This window comes from Ambystoma mexicanum, chromosome 2p (assembly GCF_040938575.1).
Source record: "Ambystoma mexicanum isolate Mex_15411 chromosome 2p, UKY_AmexF1_1, whole genome shotgun sequence".
Taxonomy (NCBI): Eukaryota; Metazoa; Chordata; class Amphibia; order Caudata; family Ambystomatidae; genus Ambystoma; species Ambystoma mexicanum.
Genome location: NC_090923.1, coordinates 1,451,442,395 through 1,451,462,679, shown reverse-complemented (window position 1 = coordinate 1,451,462,679; position 20,285 = coordinate 1,451,442,395). Strand labels below are relative to the sequence as shown.

General features: G+C 48.3%; 1 protein-coding gene across 2 annotated transcripts in view; it reads right to left on the bottom strand.

Annotated features, from left to right (window-relative positions):
• Positions 1 to 8,659: 8,659 nt before the first annotated feature.
• ABCF2 (ATP binding cassette subfamily F member 2) overlaps positions 8,660 to 20,285 on the bottom strand; it is a 440,304-nt gene continuing 428,678 nt past the window's right edge. For both annotated transcript variants that reach the window (XM_069646016.1, XM_069646017.1), the window contains exon 15: positions 8,660 to 9,260. In XM_069646016.1, coding sequence (XP_069502117.1) covers positions 9,135 to 9,260 — 126 coding nt within the window. In that variant the 3' untranslated portion in view covers positions 8,660 to 9,134. The remainder of the gene's footprint in view (positions 9,261 to 20,285) is intronic.

Here is a 20,285-nt window from a genome sequence, read left to right as displayed (position 1 = left end):
GGTATGCCTATGTGAAACCTGCCAGTATTAGCTTGCTTTTTCTCGATCTTTACCCCTGTCGTTGACTCACAGTTTGATGGTTTGGTTATAGTGGGGAAAGAGCAAACATAGCCAAGAGCATGGGCGGTTTGGCGAGTTTCATGTTTCGCTAATGTTACAGGGAGTTCTTTCCCCTCAACTAATTTCCACTGTCTTAGATATACGTTTACTACAGATGCGGTGAGAGAACGTGATGGGGGCTCATAGGCAGAACTATGCTGGATTACTGACACAGGCAAGGGGAAATCACCCAGCGGACCAGTCCAAAGTTCTTAATGATACCACAAAGGGATAGGAGTCCGATGGGGGATGAAGAGGGTCAGTACGGCGGCTGGAATTCAAGGTTTTTCTGGGGGTTTTATTTTCATCAGGTTGGATAAATAGTTTTCTAGCTTTGCACTGGAAAATTCTAGGGAGATGGATCAACAAAGGCACAGTACATCACAATATATAAATAAATACAAGACACAATGGTTCAAGATGCTCGGCCCACCTAGCCTCACACTCAAGTGTGGATGGCAGGTCTTGCAGTAAACTTGGTGGCGGGTTCTCTTAACGCCCGAAGAGCCAACTCACCCACAAAATATGCTTCAATACTCAGAGAATGTAAACGTTCTCAGCTCGATGTGCTATGCCTACAGGAAACGCATTGGTTAAAGGGAAAGGAACAGAGTTTGAAATCAAGAGTACAATGGAAGACGTTAACACTGGATTGTGTATTGTCCAAACGAGGGACAAATTACATTCTGGGACAGGGTTAAAGAGTAAGTAAAAGTTTGTGAGGGTCTTACTACTGGTCATGGGGGATTTTTAACATGGTCCTCGACCCCATCAGGGACAGGAGGAGTGCCAAAGAGGCACAGTTAACCACAACCCAGATCAAGATTAATCAGATTAACCATGAACTAGGTCGGGTGGACGGAGACTCATTCTTCAGAGGGGATCCCATTTTCCTTTTTCTCTCAACCACACAATTCCCTAGATTTCGTATTGATAGACACTTCACTGAGAGGCTACGTTTGAGTCTCGAAAATGGCTCCCATCCCGTGGTCTGATCATGACCTAGTCCACCTCAACCTCAGAGCCTGGCTTGCACAGAAACACAGGAGGAGATGGAAATATTACGACAGCCTCTTAAGGACAGGGAGATTTCGCAAAATATCTTGGGGGAAATCAAAGAATATTTTGAGTTTAATGACACACTGGAGCCCCCCCCCCCTCCCCAGGATCTTTGGGAAGGCTTCAAGGAGACTTTGCGAGGAATGCCAATTTGCCAATTTGCATAGCGGCAGCTAAGAAACAGGAACAGCCAACAGGCGGTAGCAGACTGGAGGGGAAAATAATATAAGCCATTCAAACAGGGGGCACCAGAGTGGGGGCCCATCTCCGACAGAGGACAGCTTAGAAAGTATAAAAAGCAACTCAATACCCGGTTCAATCAGGACAGAATAAAGCTACTGTGGGATAGGATTTTGGCTTGGAGACTGAGGGAAGAAAGTAAATCCAAATTGGTAGCAAGCATCAAGAAGTGGGGAGGGGCATGGTTTATGACCCAGGAAGCATGAGTAATTTCAGGAGCTTCTATGAACAACTGTATAAATCCGAGTAGGAGGGCGAGCGATCTCACATAACAGGGTTTCTCGATTACAGCCCCATGCCAGGCCTACCCAGGGATAAGGCTGAAGCAATTGACAAGCTTGTTAGAGCAGACAAGGTAGTGCGGACGATTAAAAACATGAGGGGGGGTTGGGGGGGGGCGCAAAACGCCAAGAGACAATGGGTTTTCTGTAGAACTCTATAAAATGTACTGTTCCCTACTAGGGGGACGAGACCAGGATGTCCCCTCTCACCCCTCCTTTACACCCTTTCAATGGAACCCGTGGCGATAGCAATCCAGACAAACCAAGGCATAAAAGGCATCCTTTGTGGAGAAGCAGAGTTTAAATTGTCCTTTTGGTGACAATATTTCAGCATATATAGACATTCACAATTTACTCCCTGCCCTTCTGTCTCAAATGGCAGTCTTTGGACACTTCTCTGGCCTAAAGGTAATCGTAGTGTGATTAATCCAATGGAGTCATCACTGATTTCCCAGTGGTGACCTCCTCCCATGTGGCTAGGGGACAGCAGCCACTACATGAGCCTGGGGACAGGTATATGAGGGAGGATGACAGCCTCTGGGAGATGGCATGGCTTCTTCGGGTGAGACATTATATCCCCATTTTCTCTTGAAAATAACCCTCCCATATCCAATACCCTCATGGCCTTTTGTTATATGCCCACTCCTCCCATTCACCATTTAAAACTACTGAAAATGTTTGTTTTCTGAATCAATGCCAAAAACTCAACTTCCTTTCCCAAGGACATAGTACTGGGACGAGAAAGAGGAATCGAGCAACGCAGAATGAGAAAAGCCACGGGCACAGTGAGCATTCTAGTGGTTGCTCATACACACCTGTGTCTGGAAAGTTTAAAAGGCAAGTGAAGCAGGACACCAATGTCTGCTGCTGGCAGGAGAGCTGCATCGCTCTGTGATGTTGAGGATACCAAAAAGCGATTACTGGCGTGGTGGAGCCGGGTGGCTCACCAGCGAAGAAGACTGCTGTGCAAGAAGGCGCTGTGGAAATGCCAGGAGCCAGTGTTAGGGAGAATTCTCAAAAATGTGCTAATTCCCTTCACCTTAAAGACTCCCGGCAACTTTGCTGGATATTGAGTACTTGATTTTATTACCTGGAGAGTGAGTTACCCTTTTTCCGCACTCTCTCATGCGTTTTGAAATGTGTTTTACTCAAGTTTTCTTTTGTTATGGAGTTTTAGACAACTCCATAGGCATCATCTTTTCATGTGTATCACACAGCACTCTCAGTGCAGTGGCACAGCGAAACCTTTTTAGGCTTTCCGAAGGTTCAAATACCTTCTCTGGGATACACTACTGTTTCCCAGAGTAAGTAAAGTGAAATTGACTTTACTAGTCTTTTTAAATTCCTAGACCCAGCACACCCCATCTTACAATAGAGTGCTGGAGGGGTTACCTAGTACCCCGTGTCTAGATACTCATTTAGAAGTCAAATGCTACTCTTTCCTATCGAAATGGCTGGTGGCAGTGGTTTTTCAACAAACTAACATGATTTTTCCACGACCTCGAACACCGGTAGCGTTAAATCGCGGGAGCCATGTTTTTCAACATGGCGTCTGAGCCCCCTCTGTAAAAACAGGTCCCGGTCTTTTTTCACCGTTTCTTTGTGGAAAGGTCCTTCTAGAGTTTTGCTCTGCGTGCCAAGCCAGGTTTGGTTCCTTTGTTCATTCGCCTTTGGCGGACTTCAGGACTGAATACCTCTCCTCTGGCATCCCAGTGTCTGGGGTGGGCAGGACGTGAGGGAGGTGGCCTAAACTCCCGGTGCTTAGTCTCCTAGGACACCCAAATGCACTCTGGCGTGATTGGCAGGCTGACTGTCCGGCAAGGATAGCCACCCTGCTGGGTGAGTGGCAGCTAGGCTGGAATGAATGGGAAGAAACTGGATAACAGGCGAGTCTCTAGGCTTGGAAGGCAGAGTCGACCACTGGAACAAAAGAACCGAAGACGAGCTAGAAGATGACGGCTGCTGCAACTCCTGGACCATTGGCTTGGCCGGTGAAGTCCTGCTGCAGGTCCAAATCGCTAAGTTCATCTCGACAGAGAATCCCTGCAAGGACGACTTCTACCTTTGAGTTGGGGGGGACCAATCAACTCGACACTAAGCCACCTGGACACCATTCTCCGAGCTGGTTGCATTTTCCTCCGGGTGCTGCAGGAAAACGAATAACCAGGGAGAGGGACACCAGTTTGTGTGCTCGATTACAGCTACCAGAATTGAAGATTTTCCAGTTGCCAGCTTTTTGACTATTCCCAGTGCAGGAGCCCCCCCGACATCCTCCATCTTGTCCCTACGACAGGCTCAGGAATAGCGAGATCTGCAGGAACAGAAGTCTTCAGCTGCATCTTTTTCTTCATTTGTAAGGTACTGTGAAACGAGACAGTACTTATCTCTCTTGGTGAAAGTGCTTGAAACTTTCGTAACTAGTAGGCCTAATCAGCTTGTGACCCAATGTATAATTCTTCTTGTTACAAACTACTTCTGAGAACTTCTACAAAGACTTTACCGTTTACTTACCAGAACCGTTTTTAGCTATCCAAGACTTTAGCCCATTGACTTTGGCCTAGCCTATTGAATGGACTCATCTGGTGAACTCAAAGTACCTGCACTGTAAGAAATTGTAATCCTTTTATGTTCTGAACCTATTCCTTTTTGCTCCTACTTCAAAGTATTCTGAATGCTATTTTGCTCCTCCAAAGTAGTCTGAATGCCTCAAACTTAATGAGTATAGTATTGAAGTATATTTGTGTATGATATTTAACTGCCTCCTTCTAGGGAATGTTTTACAACTGACAGTTGAATACATTAATAAGTGTTTAACCAAGAAACCGTGAGTGTAAGTTTATTTGAACACCTGTGATTGTAGACCTCTGTAACATCCTTACAGCTCACATTCCCTCTTGAGATGAGCCATGCTGCTCAGCTCCGCTACCAAAAACTGTAGTACAGACTTACACCAAAGGTTGGTTTTGCTTACACCTGTAGTCATAGTTGAGTGTAGTGGTCCCAAAGGATACTGCATACAAACTCTGCCTAACAGCCGGCAAGGGACTCCGGGGCGTTTGCAGGTGACCAAGAGGAGCGCATTACTAACCGGAGCGAAGCAGATGCTGCAAGTGGAAGTAGCGAGACCCGAAGAAACCAGGAGGAAGTGGTTCCAAGAAGGAAGCAGATGAAAGCGCTTCTCCGGTTTTACAGCGACAGAATCCAGGAACGTCGAGAGCCAGTGAGACCTCAAGAGGAAATGGGGACCCCAGACCAAGTCATGGGTCACGGTGAATGCAAGTGATTGAACAACAAGCAAGTGACAGCGAAAGAACGAATCAACTTAACATTAAAAGGGGAACTAAATTGCAAATAAAATACAGAGGGATATAAATTGTGCGAACATAGGAGAAACCAGGACCGGATAATATATCAGGAGGGCATATTTGCAAACAAAGTGTGTGCGTGAATTTGGTAAAGGGCAGAGCCTGTGTAATTACAAGAATCCTTAGCAGGAGAATATGCCAGGCAACCATCACAAGTCTGTGAATACAAGAACCGCTGGCAGAAGAGTATACCAGGCAACCTAAACTGTTTAACAAAGAGGTCCTGAGAAGGAACATCAGGACTAGGAAAGGCTTGTATGAACCAGGCGTTCAAGCGATACAATTGCAAAGTCCAGACACGCTTGTACATCAACATTGTTATGGGCCAAGAAAAGGGACAACAAACTGTTGAATGTGAAACTTCAGAGAACCAAGAAGAATCCACGGGAAGGGAACCATCCTCTGGATCAAGGACATTATCCTTGTAGAAATGGGGTTGGAGCCATTTATTATTCTTTAGTGAACACTTTTCTAAACCTTCCAAGGGTAAAGACATTTCTGTTTCACCTTTGAGTTTAGTTTTAGTGTGAGGGTCAAAAGGGGAAATTCCTCTTAGATCGGGGTCAGAGGCACTTTCCCAACCAGCTTTATTTTCAATAAAAGTCTTTAACCAAAAACATGGCTAATTTGTGTCAGTTTAATTCTTGATCTTGACTCCTCACAGTAGGCAAATCTAGCATTATGCCAATCCAGGCAACACACTCAATATTGGACACTGTAGTGGTCCCAGGGGAGGAGGGTAGAAACACGTTAATATTTGGGGATTACCGTGCCTAGAAGACTCCCCGACATGGCACCAACCAATTTACACCCCATGATAAATATGAAAAGGAACCTTGATCTGTGCTCGCCAACAATTTTGTTGTGGTACGGTCAAATGACTACCATAAAAATAAACATGCATTCTTCCCCATCCCTTAGATCGTTCCTCGGCTCTTCCCACTATCCTCCCAGAAAGCTTCTTTAATGACCCACAAAGGGCCATTAATAGATTTGGCATAAAAAAGATTCCAGAATTAAACTGTCCACACTCAACTTACCAAGAGACTGGTGAGGTTTCAGATTGCCAGAAATGTACTTATATTACAAAGCCTCTCAGTTGCGAATCCTATTGGAACACGAGAGACGATTTAGGTACCTATTGGTCATCTTTAGAGTATCTGGAAGCCCACCGCAAAATCAATTATATACTTCTTATGGGCCCCACTTCGACTAGGCTGAGAGACCACCAGACATTGGGAGTTCTGTGGGCCCCCTCGAAGAATGTCGAGAGCCAAGGCATTTCCTCATGGCTTTCATCATTGATGTATATTTGGGATCCCTCCTTTGACATTGCTCACCAGGCCTTTTGCGAGGTCTGATCAGATAGTGGTTTGGAGACAATAGGCCAGCTCATCGACTTCAAATCTCTTTGGGTCGGTGGGGAGAGGGGGCGGGGATAATCTCAATCTCCGACTACTGGAAACTCAGAGGTTCCTTAACTGATAAAAGTGGAAGAACTCCTTGACTAGGGACCCAACATCATTTGATAAAGTAATAGTTAACGCAGAAAACATGCTTTACAACGCTCTAATCACCTCCCAGAAAGGAGATGGGCAGACAAACTCCAATGTGTCAATCTTTTAGGGGGGGGGGCTTGCATGGGACACAATTTTTGCAGTTACCTTCCATGGCAACTTCTTTACATCTGCTATGGAGCAACATTTTAAAATGTTACATGGGTGGCACAGAGGCTCAAAGGATTTCCAAGATGTTTTGGGGGGTATCCCCAGCATGCCCCAAATAATGTGGGCAAAACTACTCACTGTTCCACATGTGGTGGTATTGCCAAAAATCCAGATGTGTGAACTCCAGAGTTGGATCTAAGACCAGACAAAGAACTAACAATGGACCCTCTCCAGACACTATTGGGTGTCATTCTATTGGGTCTCCCGCTCCCCCTTTTCCCCTCTCTCTCTGGTCACCCTCCTTGGGCACTCTGCCCTCACCCTCGTGAGGCAAAAACCTTGGGGACATCCGAGACTCCACACATCACAGACCTTGCCAGCAAGGCCCATTTCCAGCTGCACATCTTCATTGCTCACCTCCCCCCAGAAGCTCACCGTCTCCCGAGCCCTGGTTCTCTCTAGGCTGGGCTACTGCAACACTCTCTCAATCTGCCTAACTCTACGCCCTCTGCAACTCATCCAGAACAGGACCGGGAGACTTGTCCTTGGTCTCAAGCCCAGGGACTCTCTCTAGCCTTGAAATCCCTCCACTGGCTCCCTGTGGCTGCAAGGATCAAGTCTAAGACCCTCTGCATAGTCTACAAGGCTTTCAGGGCCGTGGCCCTCACTACCAACACTCTTCTCAAGTACCTTTCTCCTAGAGCCCTCCACTAGTATACTTCCAATTTTCTGCTGTTGTCTCGCTTCTCCAAGCAGAGAATGGGGTAGATCTCTTCTTTGCAGGTGCCTCCCTCTGAAATGGCCTCCCTGAGCTGGAACTCCTTAAGTTGCAGAATCTCCTCAAGTCATTTCTTTTCGCCTCTTTCGCGCTCCTCTTCCCCTGCTAACCTACCCTTGCTCCTGCTCTGTGTCCTCCGAGTATTACAGAACACTAGGCCCCCCTGACCAGTCCCCATGCACTTGCCGCCTGGCCAACCTTGCACTGCCGCCTGGTTTACCTTGCACTACCGAGCTGGGATTGCCCCCTGTAGTCCAAGCCTTCCTTGCACTTAACTCTGTGCTGCTGCTCTGGGTGCACTTCTCCCTGTACTCTCTTCCCTGCACATCTTATTGCACACTTGCTCCATCTAAATGACAATAGGCCTAGTAAGATGGTTTGTCTTGTCCTCCATTTGTTCCCCCTTGCTTGCCTTGTTGCGCCTTGAAAGACGTGCATGTAGGCGCATAGTAAATACATCAAGCAATCAATTCCTGCGTGCATAAAGAAGAATTCAGGCTGCAGAGATGTGGGAAGCAACGGGAAGAATCGCAGTAGTTCATTAGTGGAAATCACTAGACATGCCAAGTAGGGCTGATTGGGAATATAAGCTCCAGGATATCTTTACAATGGAAAAGCTCACAGCTATAGTCAGACCACCTGAGATTGTTAGAGGATGAAAGGGGTCCAGTGATAAGTGGGACCTTAACACAGAGTGGAGAAAATGCGGAAATTTCAGTGAATACTTTAGAGGATAGATTACATTCCGCCTGTCGCCTGGGTGTGGGTTGGTGATGTGAGACGGGAACCTGAGACATTAAAACTAGAAGACATAGGAGTCGAGACAAAAGGAAAGATGAGTAAACTGTTACACTATGAAACAGGGCCGAAGTTGGAACGAACAATGAAGGACTGCATCATTTCGGGGAGAATGAACTGTGTGCATAATATCATAGCAATCTTGTTTTGATGAAGTGATATTATTTGAAAGGTTATCCAGTGCTTTTGGTTTATCATACAGGGTGGGGGGAGTGGGAGGGATGGGGCGGGGGAAATGGTTAAAACACCTTCAACTAATGCTTTGTTGTGGACTCAACCTTTAATAAAAGTTAAGTTTAAAAAAATAGGTTGTGCACCTGGCTTAAAATCAAACAGCAGCACGACAAAAGCATGATCATTTATTCCAGACAGTATTGTTTTGATTCTTTATTGTTAATGGTTTCTCGTTCAACTCCTGAACTGTATTGTGCACCGTTAAATAATGCATTAAAAACCAAAACCCAGAGACATGCTCTAGAGTGCTGTATCTAAAGTAGAGCAAAATAATGGGTGGGAGAAGGAGCCACAAAGTAAAATGCTATTTCGGTTTTCAACTCTGCAACCAGTCAGCCATCAGACATTTTCAATGTAGAGGGGAGGCAGTAATGAATGCCTCCCACAAAGGAGTACAGGAAGATGAAGTTTTGCAGGGATCCATCCTGGAGAATGAGCAAGCACACAAGTCCACGAAATGGAAAGCGGTATTGGAGCAATGCTAAAACACAGCCCCTTGCAGGCTTAGAGCTGCACCATGCCAGGTTTCAGATATTTCCCTATGGTTCCCTCATTAAATAGTTCAAGTAGTTTGATTTCTTTCTCCAGTGCACAGCTCCCAGTTCACACTCGTTTATGCTTTTTTGGTGATTGACTCTTCTCGGTCCAATTTCGACTTCAAGTGGTGTTTGTAAGATAAAATGTCCCCTTTCCATTTGGTAATCGTTTGTTTTTCACACACCCAGATCTCTTGTGCAACCTGAAGAAAAATAGTGTTATTCAGTGACTTAAGAGCAGAGGCCAATGAAACTTGTACAAACAGTTAGAGTACATTTCAAAATTTACTTCAGATTGAAACTAATCCATAATACAATCTCAAAGTTAAACTAAAAAAAAAAACAAAAAAAAAAATACAACCTAGAATTGAAATGCGTTCAACAAAGTAAATATGAAAACACCAAAAGGCATTCAAGTGTATAGTTTTGCAATCAAATTGCCCTATTTACAATGACATGTGCCTTTGACATGGTTTAAGTTACTTACCTGCAACTATGGTTTTCCAGCATGGGTCTAGCATGGTTTCACATGCTCATGAACATTCCCCACGGTCAGGCTGGGAATCCTCGTTAAAAGAAAAAACAGTTTCACCTTTGCTTGCTAGATGCCTCTAAACGAATCACTGTCCCCTAGGTCATTCTGCCCCCATCCAATGACCGGCCTCTCCCTAAGCTCCAGCCCTAGTGGCCATCTTCAGTTTTGGTAGCATGTAAAGTGTCAGTATGAACCAAGAAGAGCTACAGAGGGGAAGGAGGGCTTGCATGTTGTTAGGCAGAAACCTGTGCAGTTCCCTTGGGGAACACTGCAAAAGATTTAAGACTACAGGTATAGCAGTAAACCCACTTGGTAGCAGTCTGCACCACCCAGATTTACCTGGTAGCTGTGGCTGAGCAGTCAGACTTCCCTCAAGAAGAGTTAGGCAGTATGCCAAGTATACACAATATGTACTCAGACACAATAGCACAAGCAAACACTGACCAGAGCTTGGCTTCAAAGGTATAAAGTTATTTATTTTTAAGAACACATAAGTTGAAAACACTCTAGCAAAGTATAGTACAAACACTTCAAACACAGTTATAATGAAAGCAGTTTCAACCCTCACTCCTATCTAGACAACTCTAAGTTAACACCACATAATTAAAACAGAGGTGAGCGCTTAACGTTAGATGACACTCTAGTAGGTTTAAGGAAGGGGTAAAAAGAAACAGAAATGGGTTAAACACTCCACTCTAAGGTTCAGAACACTTGCAATAGGCTCAAAGAAGCACAAAGTCACAGGTGAGCAAAAGTCACTAGGCAGGGCCCACTCTTAGAGTAGCCGGAGCGAAAATGTGCCCAAGATCACACTGTTATTAGGGATTCAAAGTCTTGCAAAGAGTTAGAAAGAGTTTAGAGTGGCTTAGAAGTTTAGCCAGGGTATTCCAGGCACTCCCAGGTTCGAAAGCCGGGGGCTAAATCTACCCCGTACAGTCGGTAGCAAGGGAAGCCAGGCGGAACACGGTACCTTAAGCGGAAAGGATCCTCCAGCGGTGGCAGTTGTTCCAGGCAGTGGCAGCAAGGCTCGACGTCGGTCAGGGGAGAAGAAGTTCTCGCTGAAGAGCAGAAGAAGAAGGTCGTTGCACTGCCCGGGAAGAAACCAGCCGCGGAGTCCTCCGGTTAAAGGGTTGTACCGACTTTCGTGGTTGGGGTAAAAGTGGGGGGGTTCCGGTTGCCGGGGTGCTTGGCACTGGCAAGGCGGCCACGAGATACCTCGAGAAGCGAAAAGAAGGCGAAAACTGGTTGTCCCCACCAGTCAAGGGAAGGAGCCACTCCGTTAAGAGTTCTCCTCGGTCGTCGGGAAAAGTGGTGAGACGGTTCAGCAGGGCTCCACCGGGTGGTGTCGTCGAAGCAGGTCGGCTCAGCTCTTCCCTCGTCGGATTCTTGGTCCTGTGGCGACTTCTAAAGTTCCAGTCCCCAAAGCCCTGCTTTTATGCAGCAAACCCCCATTCACCCAGCCTAGCTGTCACTCAAACATGCTAAGTGGTGAGCCGGCCGGCTCACCACTTGGGCCAATCAGGACGGAGTGCGACTTGAGTTACCAAGGTAACTCAGTCCAGGGTGCCTAAATTCCCCTCCACCCCTCCTAAGTACCCCAGACAGAGTGGCACCACTTTGGAGGGCTTCTGTGGAGAAGCCCGCCAAAAGTGGGACAAAGGGCTCCACTTTGGGTCAGAGTTACAGAGGCGAACGCCAACGCCATTTTAGAATCAAGTTTTGGCAAAAAGTCCCAACCGGAGTCATAATAATAAATATATAAACCGGCGGTATGTTTAAGGCTACCGTAAATAAATAATTAAATGTGTTAGCCTAAAACAATGGGAAATCCCATAGGAAAATATTCGCGGTCGAATATAAAACGTAGTTTCCACTGCCACCAGCCAAAACTCGATCAGGGGGGACGGAGACGTGCCCCCTCGACTAACAGACCCTGGGGCAATCGAATTGCCCCAGCCAGTACGTCCACAATATGATGGTTTGTACTGGTTCTGTTCAGGATTCAAGACTAGCAAAGTCTTTGGTGACTTTACATGCCCTGGGAGACAGTAGTCAGTCCCAGGGTATGGAGTCTATGTTGGGGAGTCCCTAGGACACCCCTGGGTCACGGCACAGAGGGTGCTGTGTAACCCACATCACAAAAATACATGAGGCCCTATGGAGTAAAAGACCCCATAGCCCATTCAACACAAGGTTTAACCAAGAAAACACACTTCAACATGTCCAAGAGTGAGGGTAAAAGAGTCCCACTCTTGGCAGGAGAAAAAAAAGAAACCCCAGAAATCCAGCAAAGCTGCTGGGGGACTCACTAGGTAGGGAAATTCAGCCTAAACAGAGAATTCTCCCTAACACATGTGAATCCTTCCAGACCCATGCAGGAGAACAATAGTTACAGGTAAGTAACTTAAACCTTCTCCAGGAGGGACTGTGGCATGGATTCACATGCTCATTAACAATTACACAGCAGTACTTATACACAACCATGGGAGGTGGCAAGGCTCAAAAGAAGCAATAAACATGTATCCCATGGAAGAGACTCACCTCAAGTGAACAGGTTGCATAGCACTTCTTGACCAACTTGGGACTCCTCCCTGGAATTCCTGCCGGCGCAGGAGAACCTTGCGACGCTGTGTGTAGACCTCCACGTAGCAGCCCGTAGATGTCGAGCAGGGGCACACCAGAGAGAAACGCTGTTGCAGCGATGGCTCTACTGGAGTGGGCTCCTTAGCCGGCCAGGCAGCGGCCTGCTAGCCACTCGATGACAGTGCTTAATGCAGCCAGAGAGCCACCTGGAGATGGAAGCCTTCGACGAGGCCTTTGAGATTCACAGGTCAAAAATTGACGAACAGCCGTGATGTCTTCCAAAAGGTATCACTACATATCACCACCAAAAATATCACCGTAAATATGGTCGCCTGGAAGGGCGATAGGCGGTGGGGCGGCGGGATCATTTTTGAGAGCGGGTGTTGCGGGGGGCCCTCACTCCTTTACAAAACAATGCAGGGGTTGCCTGCCGCAGATTCCATGCCTTAATATCGCCGCAAAAATATGGTGATATTTTCGTATGCCGATATTTTCGTATGGCAATATTTTTGCAGGGCTATTAACACATGGAACCATCCGGAAAAGCTCATTGTGTGCGCCACGTAAAACTTCAAGGCACGAGCAACATACACCAAAGGCTCGTTGAGGTGGAACTCTGACAGCACCTTTGGCATAAAGGTGGTGTGTACACAGTACCACCTTTAAAGCGTGGAAGGACAAGTACAGCTGATTGCACAACAGAGCCTGGATCTCCCAGACTCGCCTGGCTGAGGTGATCACCACGAGGAAAGCAGTCTTCAGCAATAGAAACTTGCAGGGCCTGATGCATCTGTCAAAGGGAGCCTCCACGAGCTTAGTTAAAACCACATTGAGCTCCCAAGCAGGGGCAGGAGCCTTCACTGGTGGAAAAGTCCTAAAGAGTAATTTGAGGAACTCATTGACGAATCTGTTGGACCACAGAGAAGGCCTACCCAGCATCCTGGAGTAATGGGATATGGCGGCCAGGTGCATCTTGATAGAGGCATGAGCCAGTCCAGCCTTGGCCAAGGAAAGCAGGCATGGCAAGAGCTGTGGGGCTGTGACACGCAGAGTGGTAATCTGAGCCCAGCACCACACAAAGAAAAGCGTCCACTTATGGCCATAGCATGTCAATGTTGCAGAGGCCCTGGCGAGGATGTCCTTAAACTCTGCAGGAAATGCAAAGTGTCCAAACTAGGGCAGCAGCAGCCAGGCACCGAGGTTCAGCGACGCTGGGTCGTGGTGCAGAACCCTCTCTGGACAGAAGGTCCGGAAGTAGTGGCAACTTGGACGGAACTGCCAAGAGATGTAGCATGTCTGCATACCCTATTTGTCACAGCCACGTTGGAGCGACTAGTATCATGCAGTGACACCAAGTATGTTGATCACTCGCAGCAGGAGTGGGAACAGAGGAAAAGCATATAGGAAAAGTCCCTCTCACCGGAACGAGAACGCATCGCCATGCTCCTCGGCTGTGGGAACCTGCTGGTGAACCTCTGACACTTGGAATTCATCACTGTCGCGAAAACTCCAGTCTGGGGTTGACCCCATTCGTGGAATAGAAAATCCACATGGTCCTGGCGAAGCTCCCACTCATGGAAAGAATGTAGCTTCCCTTCTGAGCAAGCCCACTAGGTGAAAGGGGGACAAGAACGAACTGCCCAATGTCACAGATCTTGGGCCTCCCTGGAGAGAGCCGGAGAGCGCGGCCCGCCCTGCTTCCGGATGTAGAACATGGCGGTGGTGTTGTCTGAAGATCCTAATCCCCTTGCCCCTTATTGATCGACAGAAAAGACTTGCTGGTCCAGAAGACGGCCCGAAGCTCCAGGACGTTGATGTGAAGAGTCATTTCTTCTGGCAGCCAGAGGCCTCTGGTGTACAACTGTCGTATCCTGGTAAGGAGGGACTTGGAATGGGGTCCCTTGTGTGAGAGGAGAGCGCACGCCCAACCACTGCATTGCTCATCAGAACTCCATATTGAGGATTTTGTCCGGCCAGGATCCAGAGACTTGCAGCCATCTTGCATACAGGAACTCGGAGGCCTCATCTATAGTCTGCAAAGGATGAGGTTGATGTAGGAAGGCATCATGCCCAAAAGCGACTTGACGGCTCGCACAGCAACTGACCGCGCAGGCGACAGGTGCTGTACCTTTCTTAAGATGGCTACCACCCTCTCTTTCCGAGGGAGCAAACAAGCAAGTGACTGTTGAGCTGCGCCTCCAGAAACAGTGTTCTGCTATGGTGCCAATCAGGACTTTGGATAATTTATTGAGAATCCCAGATCCATCAACAGACGCACGGTTCTTGCTATGTGTTGGCTCGCCAGAGCACGGGAGCGGATCGAACTAGCCAATCATCCAGGTAAGATGCCCTTGAGACAAAGATGCGCCGCCACCGGAGCCAAGCACTTTGTGAAGACCCACTGGATGATTTCAGGCCAAAGGGAAGTGCCTTTAACTGATACTGCTGCCCCAATGGATGGGGATGTGGACATAGGCATCCTACAGGTCTTGCCGCGCTACAGGGGGAATACAAGGTCACCTGCATTGGAACTCCAAGGTGTTCCCTTGTCAGAGCGTTCAGCACCCATCTGTCGGTGGTGATGATCTTCCATAGGCTGACGAACTTCGCCAGCTGACTACCCACCAGGGTACACAGGTGGGGGCCCCCCTAAATTCAGTTGGTTCAAGCCCGTTTAGGTCCTGGGGACCTGGCCTGCGGGCAGCTGCGGCACTGTCCTCCGCTGCTGTGCCTGCTAGAAGCCCCCAAACTCATCCTGCGTGGTAGAGCGGGAAGGCTGCCATTAATGGGTGCTGTAGCCCTTGGATGACCTGCCAGGTTTTCCTCTTGAGGAACGAAAGGATGACGTTACTGCAGGGTGCCCAGAGAACGTGTAGTCTCTGTCAGCATTGATGATTTGAACAAACTCATCAGCTGCCTTACCAAACAGGTCCTCCGTCAAACGCCATGTCCAACATCTTAAACTGAACGTCTGGCCAGAAGTTGGTGACATTCAGCCATCCCTGCCAACAAAGAAACTCAGTTTCCCAGCTGATGGAATCCGGTGTCTGCGATTTCCACCGGCACTGTAATGGAATGGTCCGAGGCCCCCTGCCCCTCCTGGAACAGCTTCTGCCTGCAGGCAGGAAGCCAAGAATATGGCCCAGCTTATACCAGAGCTCCCGGCCGTAGCGTGACAAAATGGTCACTCATTAGTGGCCTTAATGGTGCTGGCAGCCACATAAATAATGTTTCCCATAGCGTCCAGCTTCTTCCCCTATTGGTCTGCGGATATGACTGATTTGCAGAGTGTTTCCTGGTCGCGGCTGAGACCACAGAGTCAGGTGAATGCTGGGACCTCAGGCACTTGGGGGGCCCAGTCTGGGATTCTATTTCCTCTCGAGCCTGTCATGTTTGGGCAGGGTGGTGCTCTGATTCTTGTGCTAGGCCTTCATCCCAGATGTCGTCCAACAAAGGAATGGCCTTGATGGTCCTCCGCCTGGACTTGCAACGTTGATAAAGAAACCCTTCCTTTTTTGTCTCCTCAGGCACCAGTAGAAAATGTTGGGAGGCCCTGGACATCATTGAATGGAAGAAGCCGACCTCATCCGGTGGAGAGGCCCTGTGCTGGTCATCCGTGCCTTGCGGCTCTCCATCCGCTGGCCCGAAGTCATTAGCCTTGTCTGTGCCCATCGGCGCTGTAACCATGTGCGTGGCAGGATCCCCTGTTTGGGTAAAATCCTGATGTGGGGAGGCAGTGTCAGTTGGCGCCTTGAACCAGCAGGGTCCTTTGACTAGTGTATGTGCCTAGAAGGCCTTCCAGAAAGCGGTCTTGGAGGACTTCCAGGTGGAGCAGGGCTTGGTGTGGGAAGTCGTCTTTGTTGAATTTGATACCAATGTGTGCAGCGTGGTCAGAATGTCCAATGAAACGTCCCTGGGTTGAGGTGTAGAAGGAATAAGGGGCAGGCTCCGGGCTGGTACACCTTTTCTGGATAGGTAGGTGATGGGGTTCACCCTGTGGTGACCCGCCTTCCAACAAGGGTTCCTGGCCCCCTTTGTTGTCTGAATAGTAGTCCTCGGGCAGGTCGTCTCCCTCATCGGAAAGAGTATAAACGTGGTCCTGGCTCACTTGGTTCAGCTCCTTGTTCTGTACCCTTCCTAGGGGTCCTCTGAGCCCTACTCCCTCTCCTGAGACTTCTGGGAAGAACCGCAGCAGTTACCTCACGCTGTGCCGGTAAGGACACCCACGGAGTAGTCGTCTCGACTGGGCACCACCTTAGCGGCCTGCCCTCCTTTCGAAGTAGTAGTGGTCATCTACAAGGCAGTGGATGGGGTAGTTGACAGGGTGGCAACAGCAGTCGATGTGGCCGTTGATGACTGTCATCTTGGCTGGTTGATAAGTCGATGGAGGCAGAGAAGGCCAACTTTGGATTTCTCCTTCATCACTTTGTCCGCCGATGGCAAGCAGTTTCAAATGGGGTCAAGGACTTCCTCAGAGTGTGACCCTTGCCGGCAGGCTCACGCTGGATGTGGTCAGTGATTGCGACATGGTCCTTCCCAAGCCGGAACCCGCAGCAGCACTGAACCCAGTGGGATCTGTGGCGTGCAGCCTTGCCTTTGATAAGACCCCCGTGGGCGGGACATCCTCAAAGGACCTTGACCTCTTATCTGAGGGAACTCGATTGTGGGAACAGCTGGTCCTGGCGAAGCCCGATCATGCCCAGAGGACGCGTGCAAGGCATTACCAGATTTTAACCACGCCGCCACCCTGCTGTAGCGGTCATTCTTGGTCTTTTTCGAAAAACTACAGCAGACCCTGCATTCCCTCATCATGGTCTGGATGCAGGCAGTAAAGACATTTGTGGTTTCGATCCTCCACAAAAACGTTTGTTAGTCCACATTTCGCACAGAGTTTGAAGAGGCATCTCTTCTCCTTGGTCATGGTGAAAAAGGCACAAAGTAAGCCCAAACCTGAGCCTTCCAGTGACGGATCCTTGTATTCTTATCTTCACAGACAGTGGATCCATGCTGCCGGTAGTCTAACTTTGGTCCAACGATAAATCCCAAAATCGGTCAAAACTTTCACATTTTACCAAAAACTCAAACTCCCAACACTGAAGCGTGCGATAAAAATCTGAAGGTGGCCACCACGGGTGGAGTTTAAGAAGAGGAACGTCATTGGATGGGGGCAGTATGACCCAGAGGCCAGTGATTGGTTTAGAGGAGAAATAGTTTTAAAGTGAAAGTTTCTTTTACAGAAGATTCCCAACCTGACGGGAAATATTCATGAGCATGCGAATCCATGCCAGACCCCATGTTGGAGAAAGCCCTCAACCTATTCACATGAAACACTTTATGAGCCAGATTAGGTTTTTCAGGGTCCACTAAAAAGTTACTCACCTAGTCTTCAACCATCAGGTAAGGACCAGACCACTTCCTGCCCTGTAAAGCTCTATGGCTTATAGGGTTCATCAGGGTTTCCTGGCCTGGGGAAAAATTAAGCGAAGCCTTATGTTCACTAGTGCTAGTCCAGCCTTCAGCTTCTTATTGGCCTGAACAGAAGGGCTATCATCTCCCTTAATCCAAGCACATAGTGCACTACATTTGTATTGAGACTCCCACCCTCCAACTATAGCTAGCCCCCCCCCTCCCCTCCGGACAGGGTGTCCAACCAAGAGTTGAAAGGGACTAAAGACAACCCCATTTTGAGGCACCTCTGTAGGCAAATAAGCATGGCATCAGAAGGTCCCACATCCTTTGGGGGAGGGAGGCTCTGCAAGGGCCCCCAATTATGCTTTTGAGAGTTCGGTTGAATCTCTCCACTAAACCATTTGTCTATGGATGATATGAACAACATGTGTACGACACCAGCCACTCCTTCCACATGGGCTGCATATACTTCCACATTAAGTTACTGCCCCCATCAGACCACTTCTTTGGAAGTCAAACCTAGTCAATATGCATAATGATATCCAATGGCATTATCAATGACTACCTAGATAAACCTACTGCATGAGGATGTAGGGTGATCAAGTGGACCCACAGCAATCCCTACTTTCTCAAATGGTACACCCACTACTGGTAGTACCAGTGGATTCAATTCCAACTGGGATCCGGTCCGTCTCCTTAAGCCTTCTAGAGATGGACACTCTTGTTGACGCTTTCTAAACTTCTCCCTAGACGAGCCCCCCTTTGTAAGCAAGCTTTGCAGTTCAGGGTGCTCATGAGCATTGAGAATTTCTGGCAACCATTCTTTGTCAAATTCAAGGGCTTAGTCAACTACCTCAACCTCAGCTGTGGGTATGGCAGAGGGAGAACTCTTTGTATTATTTACTCCCTTAACCTTGGGGTTCCCCTTTAGCTTAGGCTGGCTCATAGGCTTGGCTAATGCATCCTTTTTAGTTTGAAACCTGGTGCATGGTAGCTCTGCAGTGTCCCCCACAAGACTCTAGTCTATGAGGTCATTCCCCAACAGAACTTTACCAGGCAACTGCCTCTGCACACTGACAGGTATCCTGACCACTCCTTCATTGACAAATGTTGGGGAAATTCATCATTTGTATGCTCCACTCTCCTAGTGAGAACACCAGCACTTATTTCTGGACTTTTTGCTGAAATCCTGAATAAGTGGAGCCTTTTACACTCATTCTTATGGGCTCCGTCTGTTGGAACGCCAATATTTGTATTTTACCTGTCCTATGGAGTCTACCTTCCTCCACAACTTAAAGGCATCTGTATTTTTATGGGCAGTGTTGCTGGGGGTCCTCCTTTGAGAATATTTTATATATCCTAGAGTAACTACAATTCCTATCCTTAGTATCTCTCCTAAAACATTATAGCCTGAGAGATTAGCGCACAAACTACCTTCTGTGAAGTGCTAAGGGGATACTTTGTATCCCCCTTCTCTCTGATTTTGTGACTTATGTCACCTAGACAATCTTTTAGTTCTGGCGGGTGGCAGTAGACATGTTCTACCAACTATTGTGTGAATTTTCTACCGCAGGCTATGTCCACAGCCCCGGTTATACACAATAGTGTTAGCCAAGTATTAACGTGGTGGCTCCTTTCTTTGTTTGCCATTACTAGATTGGTTCGTCAGCCCTTCTACCATCTTGGGTGGGGAGGTCTGTGAGTGTTTTTCCATTGGTGGGAACCCTTCGGTGTGCCTGCCTAGGCTCCATTGTGATTGGGCAGGCGGGGGGGACGGGGGGGGGGGGGCGGGGGGGGCAGGGGGGGGGCGGGGCGAACGAAGACAGGGGGGGTGGGGGGGAGGAGTCTTTCCCTCCCCTGCCCTTTGTCTGCCAGAGTGCCTGAATGGAACCAGCTTCCGCTGGGGGTATAAAAGGTGAGGCTCCTGAGGTGAAAAGGCAAGTAGACCACTGGAAACTGAAGTAACTGAAAAAGAAGATGAACAGAGACGCCTGCAGACTCTTTGCAACACCAAGAAGTGACCACTGCAGTCCTGACTCAGTTTTCCGTGTGACAGAGGAACCCCAGAAGGACAACCCCTTCCCTTTGACTGGTGGGAACAATCAGTCCCAAGACGAACTTCGTTTTGTGCCATCTCCCGAGGTCCTGTGAGTTTCCAGAGCTGCAAAACCTCAAAACCAGCTGCCTCTTCCGAGTGCATCATCGTGGAAAGGGAAAATTCGTCCAAGTCTTTGCTGAGCCCGCAAGGACACTCCAGAGATCCGATCCAACTCTCCCACACCCCCTCAGCAGAGTGTGGGACTGTAAGAAGCAAAAATTGACTGGGCAAATTACATCCTTTGTTGGTGCTGTGGAAAAGGCGCCAAAACTGCAGAGTGACCAGAGAAGTTGACCAAAGCTGTGCCAGATGTCCTCCCTTGAGAGTGCCGCTGAGATATCACAGACCATCGTCCATGATCCTGCCTTTCATCATCAGACCTAGGAATCCAGAGATTGTGTCCAGCACTGCCAAATCGAGGCAAATCAAGCCACAATCTTTTCTTCTAACCCAAGGTATGGTGGAGAGAAAGTTATTGCTTACCTTGGCCCGTGGGTCGCTCCAGAGCTTTGCAGTGCACAGAGGTGTCCAGGGTACCCCTCTATCACCTTCAACTGAAGCTGCTGCTTGTGTCCCTTTTGGCGAGACCTTAACAGGGTTTCA